At 42.0% G+C, this 9030-nt stretch overlaps 1 protein-coding gene across 13 annotated transcripts in view; it reads left to right on the plus strand.

Annotated features, from left to right (window-relative positions):
• The window catches only part of nav3 (neuron navigator 3), a 223688-nt gene that overhangs the window by 84593 nt on the left and 130065 nt on the right, over nt 1-9030 (plus strand). For all 13 annotated transcript variants that reach the window (XM_032505782.1, XM_032505795.1, XM_032505791.1 and 10 more), the window contains exons 4-5: nt 844-916; nt 8637-8811. In XM_032505782.1, coding sequence (XP_032361673.1) covers nt 844-916; nt 8637-8811 — 248 coding nt within the window. The remainder of the gene's footprint in view (nt 1-843; nt 917-8636; nt 8812-9030) is intronic.

Genomic DNA, 9030 nt, shown 5'->3' on the forward strand with positions numbered 1-9030 from the left:
GTGTGTGTGTGTGTGTGTGTGTGTGTTCCAGTGATGGAAAAAGTATCCAGATCCTTAACATAAGTAAAAGTACTACTACCACACTGTAAAAACACTCAGTTACAAGTAAAAGTCCTGCATTGAAAGTGTTTCTTAAGTTAAAGTATGTAAGCATCATCAGGAAAATGTACTTAACGTATTAAAAAGTAAAAGCAGATTCAAGAAGAATCGCATCAAAAGTCTCAAAACTGTTTTGTTTTTAATCGTCTAATCATTTCAGCTGTACTTGTAGGCCGTAATATTGTTTGGTACTTATAACAGAAAACATCATATTTCATAAACTACACGTGTTTTGTGTGCAACAATCCTAATCTGTAAAGTAACTAGTAAGTAAAGCTGTCAGATGAATGTAGTGAAGTAAAAAGTACAATATTTCTCTTTGAAATGTAGCGGAGTAGAAGTAGAAAGTTGCATGAAAAGAAGAGATTTAAATAAAGTACAAGTACCTCACATTTGTACTTACGTAGAGTACCGGAGTACATGTTACATTCCACTACGGTGTGACAATGTGAATCTCGTTTATATCTGCCTCTGTGTATATATGGGCGTGTGTGATGTGCCAAGGCAGACTGCACCCAGGCTGGGGCGACATACTGCGATCACTATGTCACAAAGCCGGGTCCCAGGGTCAAGCGGGGGTCGGGTAATAACCACACAATGATGTCCTTTATGGGTAATAACGCCAATCGTTGCCGTCCTGCGAGCCCTCTGCCCCCAAGACATTTAGGCTTGTTGAATGTTAAGCACGCTCACATTCTTCCTGTGTCTGTCCTTTGTGCTGACTGTCGGCCGTCTTCTCCACAGATCGAGAATGTGGACGCCTGCCTCAGTTTCCTGGACGCCAGAGGAGTGAATGTACAAGGGCTCTCAGCAGAAGGTAAGAAGAATAAACAATAGAGAACCCAAGGCTTGATTCAACTCTTAATTGGATCAGTGGAACGACAGACAAAGGATCTTCCCGTTGTACTGCAAACTTCTAAAACTGGAAAAGGCATTTTGGCTCCAGCACTACCCAATGTTCTGTGGGTAGCTTTCCATTTCTTCACAGTACCAAATATCTTCCAGAAAACACTGCTTAAATCCTATTTCCAAGACATACTATTATACTTCACAGCAATTGAATTTACCATGTTGGTATCATGACAGGGTGCACAGTTTCTCCATCTCCAGCTTCAACCATGGCAGTGTAGGCAATCATTAGGGCATCAAAGTGGATTGTGGGAGGATAAAAAACTCCAGCGAGGGATTTGCCTCCCAACCATCACAGTATACAGTACATGGCTTATATGACAGCCATGACTGCAGCAGGGCTCTGGACTGAATGACTGCTTTCCAAATGGAATGATAAGCTAACATTGTCTCACAAGGCCAGGGCTAAAATTACAGTTAAGCTCCAAACTATCTGTTATGATTTAGTTTTACACTTGATTTGGACTTTGCAAGAGGAACCCAAGATTCCCTCAAAGTCTGTAAATGAATCCAACTGCAGTCTGCCCCCCCCCTCCCCCTGCATGCAGAGAGCTGTGTGTTCAGGGGAACACACACCAGATGCTGCATGTACTGTAGCTTTTCATCCTGTGGCGTGTCCTATTTGACACCTGTAGCTCACACCTGACATGCCGGACATTAAGACATATAGTCAAGGTACTGCAGCTGGCACGTCCCAAATAGTTGCTGTCCTGTGAAACCATGTATCTCCACAACGTCTAGAAATATTTGTCTGTTTACAGCTTTGTGACAGCTTTCAGATAATCCAATTTGATTTTCAAATGGCCTATTTAGCTTAACAATTAGGAGACATTTCACCCAGTCTCTCAGTCTGACTGAAAAATGTAAAATGACTAAAATTGGACATACATTGTTTTCACCGGACAAGGACAGATGTGATAAAACTGTTGTTTTTCTGGACCTTTAGCTTGCGTCAGCTCTGAGAAATGATGCTATACAGTATACAGTATTAGTGTGCAGGCATACACAGAAAACCAGGGGTGCACTGCAGATGTATTGCCGCGTGTTGTACGCCACTGCCTTTTCTTCTCATTTGGTACACCCGAAAATTCTGGATTTAATAATGACAGTGTAAAAAATCTCTCTTTCTTTTTTTTTGTATATATATGTTTATTCAGAATGTGTGTCCATACAGAATCTACATCAAGGATACAACATTCTTCTTTTTTTTCCCTTTTTTCACTCCCTCCCCCCCACCCAAAAAAGAAAGAAAGAGAAAAAAAAAAAAAAAAAAAAAATCTCTCTTTCTGATTGGATTTTCATACACAGCTACATGCACGTCTCAATTCTTCTAGCAGAAAATGTCTCCAGCTGTTATTTAGGACTTGCAGACCCAATGCTGTTTCTGCTCCCCTTTAAACATTAAAGAGGTGTGCGCCCTTGACCTCTCCAGCAGCAGAAAATAGTCTGAAGCCTGACACAGTGACCGCCAGCTCTAAATCCCCCCCCCCCCCCCCCCCCCCCACCCTACCCCCACGCTAAAAGCAGCAAAGTGACTCGCGAGGCCTGGAATTTCAAAGTGGGCCTGTGAATATGTGGGCTATTGGGTTACTCTGTCCATCACTGTTGCTGCTGCATTTCATCACTCACTTCACTCAGCCCATCTCTCTCTCTCTCTCTCTCCCTCTCTCTCTCTCTCTCTTCCCCTCACTCTCTGCCTTTGTCAGCCTCATTTTCTAACTCTGCATGTGCTCTGTGTGTGTGTTTGTGAGTTGAATTTGATGGTCATGTTTGTCCTCTGCTGTCTAATTGAATCAGCCCAGGGCTTTCCACATTCTGTTGGCTGGCATATGCAGTCTTTATTATTATTATTTTTTTTACAAGGCGTGGGTTTATGAAAAACAAAGTGGAACGTTTGATGCGCATACAGGCACAGGATTTTTTTCTTTTTTTCCCCAGAGAGAGCCTACTTATTGTAATAACCTCTCTAGAAGTCCCCTTGCATCTCTTTGGTTTGGGAGGCTGTAAACTGAAGTTCCGGAAAAAAAAACATCATGTTGTAGGAGTGTCATGGCTCCCCCTCAGGCATTTTTTGCTTATATGCCATAATGAAAACGAGGCAAGTTTTTTCTAGACTCTTAATCTGGTTACAAAGAAAAAAGCTCCACCAACATTAACTCACATGTGACACGCACAAAACATTTTCATCAAAACCAGAAAAAGAAAAAAATGGTTTTACTACTTGAAATGTGATAATTATCCCCAGGAAGTTTAGTCTACCGTTACCAGCCTTTAAAAAGCAGGTGTAAAGCTCTGAAACACACATTTCCTGCAGTTGATAATGGGTTACAGTGAGGGGTCCTCACAGCAGGTCATTAAAGCTTCTTTCCACTGCAGGGTCTCAGCATCTGACACCATACAACAGGCTCTTACTGCTTGTAGTGCTACCTACAGAATGACCTGCTCACCGCAATAAAGTCCCTCCTGCTTGATCTCAGTTGGTGCAAAGTATAAAAAAAATAGCTTGTATTTCATTAGGTCACTGCGCTGGGTCAGCAAGCGGTACACGCTTGTTCTCTGAGCAGAAGGTGAAGCCCAGGGCAAGGGTACAGCTTTAAAGCTCAGTGTATAAGCCTGTCCTTTATGGCTGTAAACAAATGTCTGACTTTGTAAAAGGCACTGGGCTAGAAAACGCAACATAACAGTTGTTCAAATCTTAATTAGGAGCTCAGAATCAAATGGAAGTCAAACACAGGAATTAAAACCAAGTTTACGGGGAGAAGCCCAGGGCAGCGGCGGAAGCAAAGACATCAGCAGCTGTGGAGTCGTTAAGAGACACCCTGGCTGGATATGTTTTGTCTGGGGATAAAACCCAAGAAAGGTTGATGAAGGATACATTATATCTATATTATAGGTAGGTAAAGGCAGAATATATATTATGTACATTTTCACACAGTATTTGTCCTTCTTTTTCTATTACTTAGGCTTGCTATAAGCTCTTGTTCACCTCCTCCAAAGTCCTCTGTGACTCATGAAATAACTAACCTCTAATAATGAGAGAGAGAAAAAAAAAAAGATTGAATGAAACCGCGTCAACCACTTAAAAGGCCCCCAGAAGCAGAGCCACATTTCCACTGAGCGTGACCCAAACAGAAACACTTATCGTCTACTCTGCTCCAGAGCGGCAGGGGATGAAAAGTCGGTGTGTAGCTGAGAAAAATGTCTACTGGGAGCTTTAGCAATGTCCTACCACTGTCTCACACAATCCAGCTATCCTTTTCTCTGTCACAACTTCCCCCAGAATTTTCAGAAAGTTGAAACAAAAAAAACAAAAACGAGGGCAAAAGGTGACACCCTGTGAGAGGTTTACAATAGACACGCTTACGGAGCTTCGGCCAGACGATCAGCTGAACTGCAGGCGATTGATGGTCAAGCTGAAAAAACGTAACTCTCTTACACCATGGTGAAGGAATGGATGGTGCTCTTTCGTCTGTGTTGCCAGTGATAGTGCTTGAAATTTGGGCAGAAAGTAATGTTATGCTGCACAGTAGCTAACTCCTTAAAGTCCCTTTTCATGCATAAATCCTGCATATGTCCTACTTTATAACTGAAGATAAGTCTGCTTCAAACATTGTGCAGCAACACCAAAATAATTAAAGATAAAGCAGCAGTTGGCTCAGAACAACCCTGCTCATATACACTTTGCATTGGCTGATACATTTTAAAAGACCCGAAGTATTGTTTTATATCAACATAATGATGAAATGCTTATATTGCATATTAATTTAATCACCGAATCTATTTTCTACACGTTCTCACTACATGTAAGGTTTAGGCGAGCGGTGGTGCCTCGGTAGAGCGTACAGGAGGCAGGACATGACGCAGATTACACCGCGGCCACTTTGTCCATTTGTGATTTTGCCATAAACAACCAAGTTGCTTGCCGTTCCTTGAATTTGTCCGATGATTTTGGCGTTGGTCACTTGAGGACAGAAGTTCTCGAATCGCGTCTATCCAGTAAGACATTTTCGTTGCCGTCTTCGTGTAAATCACTCTTCCCCTTCACCCTTGGGTATTCGTTTTCTTCCGATTTACATCAGCTGCATGATTAAAAAAACAAAACACGCCCACTCACTTGCTGTAAATTCTACGGACACTGGCCTGCTCTGTTCACACATGAGCTCAATTGGACATTACAAAGAATTTGTGCTAGGGAGCTGGCAGGAAAAAGTCTGTTTAATGTCCGGTCCAACTGATCTGACATTTGCGTTCTCTCCTGTCTAGATGAGTTCAGGGATGGAGTGCATATAAAAGGGACTCAAGTTGACCTAGCCTGAACTAAGTTTTTTATTTGCCTAATCCTAACCAAATCTGAAACCGAGGACACAATCTCAGGTCTCAGGTGTCAAAGTCACGCATGGCCAACCATCCAATTCTGGAACGTCAGGGTTCGTATACCATAGAGCCACCGTGCAACATCACTTCAACAAACATGGTGTCCTTTGCAGGTGAGATTTCTAAATGGGCTACATGTGTAACACGGCAACAGAGGAAAAGCTAACGGAGCGAGTGATGTAAGGGTAAGGAGGTTGTACCAGAACAGATTCTCCTTCACATGTGGAGAAGTGTCTTTTACTTTCTCACATTGAACACAACTGCATTTTGTCAAGTGCTTAAGTGTTACATTGTTTACATTCTATATTTTTCGCCTTCAGGCTAGTTCTGAAACAGTACAATTTCCCCATGATACAATGCTCCCTAGCCCAGGATGTGTATTTTGTATAGTAATTGGATCAGACACATGAGTGTAGGATTTCGCATATGAGAATAAAGTGGATGTAATGAAGGTCTTAAAACTAGTTTCACACAGGTTGTTCACACTGTTGCTGTCCGATAAGTACAAAAAACCTGATTTGTTCCACGCATGTGCAAAGGTGGTTGAGTTTAGGCATTGACCTTGAATGGTCAGTGGATCAGGATAGACCACTGGTCATGGGATAGGATCTAAATCAATTGGGTTTCCGGTACGGATCAGGTACTGAAGTGACAGGGACATGAAGACAGGGCTTCAACTGGACCCACCTTCAGGCCCTTATCACATCCGTTGATACTGTGCTTTTGTGGTTCATAATGCCAAACAATTGTTCAAAGAAATTAGCATAAAAGAGTAATCCTGGAACAGTGGGGCCCCAGGACTGTTGTTAAATTGCCTGGTACACTTTTCGGACGTTTCCTTAAAATGCTCCATTGTGCTGTTCTGTTCTGACCCTGACATCATGGCCATCTTCCCTCTTGGGATGGATGAGGTATTGTCCTTCCTTGTGTCCTCGTCATTATCCTTTCTAGTAATTTTACCAGTCCCCATCAGTTTCAGTCCACAGCGTCTCTTTGGCTAGCTGAATCTGCAACATTTTCTCTCCCTTAAGCACAGAAAACGCTGCTGTTCAGAATCTCTAAGGCCCGGTATAAATTACCCCTTCGGGGTGTTGTGGAAAAATGAAAAACACCCCCAAGAGATTACTCTTTCCCAACTTTCACAGTCTCCAAACAGCGTAATGCCTCCATGGATGGCTGGGGAGAAGGTTTCAGCTCCACTAAAATTGAAAAATGGAGTGAAAAGCCCTGCTTCAGCCGCTGCTATCCTTGCCATGCCTCTGTGTGCCAGCTCTCACTGAGGGTTTGATCTGCAAAGTCCATTTCACAAATGGGTGCGTTAGCTACAGTGATCAATACTTCCGCCTCTGTGACTGCTGAATCCCATCTTGGGCTGAGTGTGAAGACTCTGCCAGAGATGCATTTGTTTGAGTTTTGTCTGAGCTGAACTCAGGAACTGTTGAGGATAAGATGAACACCACAAACAATGTTGCTCATTGATTAGGAGTGTTCTTGCCATCGCCAGCTCAGCATATTTAAAAGGTAACTTTCTCTGCAGCGCTGCAGTTTCTTGGTGATGCAAAAAATGGAATCTAATGTCTTTAATTCTCATGTAATACCCTTACATCCTTTTGAGTTCATTTTCAATAAGAATGTATTGTGGATCATTGTGTTTCATCTGTTTGTCATTTTTGTCAAACTTTTTGTCACAATTGTCATTTAGGTCATGAACTCCAATTCAGCTTACCTTTTTATCTCATCCATTTACACAACTTCACCTTCATCACTGCACAGAAATATGTCACTTCTGTCATCGTCCCACAGCATCTGTAAAAACACCATCAGTTCCTCATTTTATGGCGAAAGCAGAACGATAATTTGAGTTCTGGTTGTATATTTTTGGCAGTTTGGCCTCAGACTTGCCCTCACACCAGACCTCTGCCAGTTAAACACCAGTCCAGAACATGTTGAACTTCACTCCTAAATACACCAGCTGTGTGTTAGCAGATGCTTTATATATGACAACTGCTTTATATATGACAACTGCCTAAATTATTCCTATTTAGAGTGTTACATCATGCTGAATACAGTTAAATGATACAACTCTACAATAATATACAGTGCATCAAGTTCTCCTCCAGTTAAAGCCAGTGTATAATTACTTTTATAAAACTTGTATGCTTGCCGAACAACAGCTGCACTTGGGCTCTGTCCCCAAGTGTCTTGTTTTTTTTTTTTCTCTTTTTTTTTAAAGTCAACATATGTTCACTTCACAGTGTTTGAAAGATGCAATACATGGTGTGGAAAGTATTTTTATTAGTGTCACAGGACACTGCTTTTCTTCTAGACAAGTGAAAAAACTAAATTCAATTCAATTTAATTTGATCTATATAGCTCTAAATCATAACAAAAGTTATCTCACTGCGCTTTTCATAAAAGAGCAGGTCTAGACCGTACACTGTGATGTTATTAACAGGAACCCAACAGTTCCCTCCAAGAGCAAGCACTAGGCCACAGAGGCAAGGAAAAACTTCCTTTAAGGGGCAGAAACCTCGAGCAGAACCACAGCTCAGGGTGGGGGGGCATCTGCCTCATACGCTTGGGGGTGAGAGAAAGAGAGAGAGAGAGAGACAGACAGACAGACAAACAGGCAGACAGAGAGAGACGAAAAGACAGACAGACAAAAAGCTGCACTATTTTCACTTGCCAAAAATTTGGCATTATTCCAATAAAAAGCATTAGATCTAGTGGAGGGCAGAGGGAGGGTAAAGCTGTATACCCCTGTAGACAAAAACCTTCACAAAAAAACTAAAACTATACTAAAAACTGAAATTATTATTGCCAGGTTGAAAAAAAAAACAAGATGAAAAATGAACATAAATCATTTTGGTTTTAGTTTTTTACAGAAACTGCCATTAACATTCCAGGAGATGGGGATGTGCTATAACTGCTTCACATCGGACCCCTATGTAGCACAATGATGAAATTCATAATTGTGTTATGTGGTTATATCAGAATAGGTTTACATGGTTTTAATTTTCAAAAACTCCATATTTTTGTTGTACTGCACATTGCTGCAGCTACTCTTTGGGGACTTTGGGCTTTTTCACTTTATACACCTATTACATGTTACAACTAATTAAAAATTAAAAACTATTATAGCCTTGCTGTATACAGTAGTACTGCATAGATTCAGGATCATATCATCATATGACAGTGGAGTAGCACTGTAACTCACAGACACTCAGATGTTCCTTTCTGTTTTGTCCCTGCAGAGATCAGGAATGGCAACTTAAAGAGCATCCTGGGCCTCTTCTTCATCCTGTCGCGCTACAAGCAGCAGCAACAGCAGCAGCAGCAGTACTACCAGTCCCTGGTGGAGCTCAGCCAGCAGACCAGCAGCACTTCAGCGTCCGCCAGCAGCCTCAAGACACAAGAGATGCAGTCCAGGTACCATGCAGCGCTCCGGATAGATAGAAACGTGCTGTGGTTTATCGGCATTTCTTTAAAACCAATCGCAATTGTTTTGGGCGGCGCCATGCGCCGGACGAAGCAACGGTGCCTCTACAAAAAAATAGCCTCGAGAAGGAACTTGTTATGTGTACGTTCAAAGGTTGTTTTAGTCGCGCGAGAGAAAACTCTGATTGGACAGATATTCTAGCTAGCTGT

Source organism: Etheostoma spectabile, chromosome 23 (genome assembly GCF_008692095.1).
Source record: "Etheostoma spectabile isolate EspeVRDwgs_2016 chromosome 23, UIUC_Espe_1.0, whole genome shotgun sequence".
Lineage (NCBI taxonomy): Eukaryota > Metazoa > Chordata > Actinopteri > Perciformes > Percidae > Etheostoma > Etheostoma spectabile.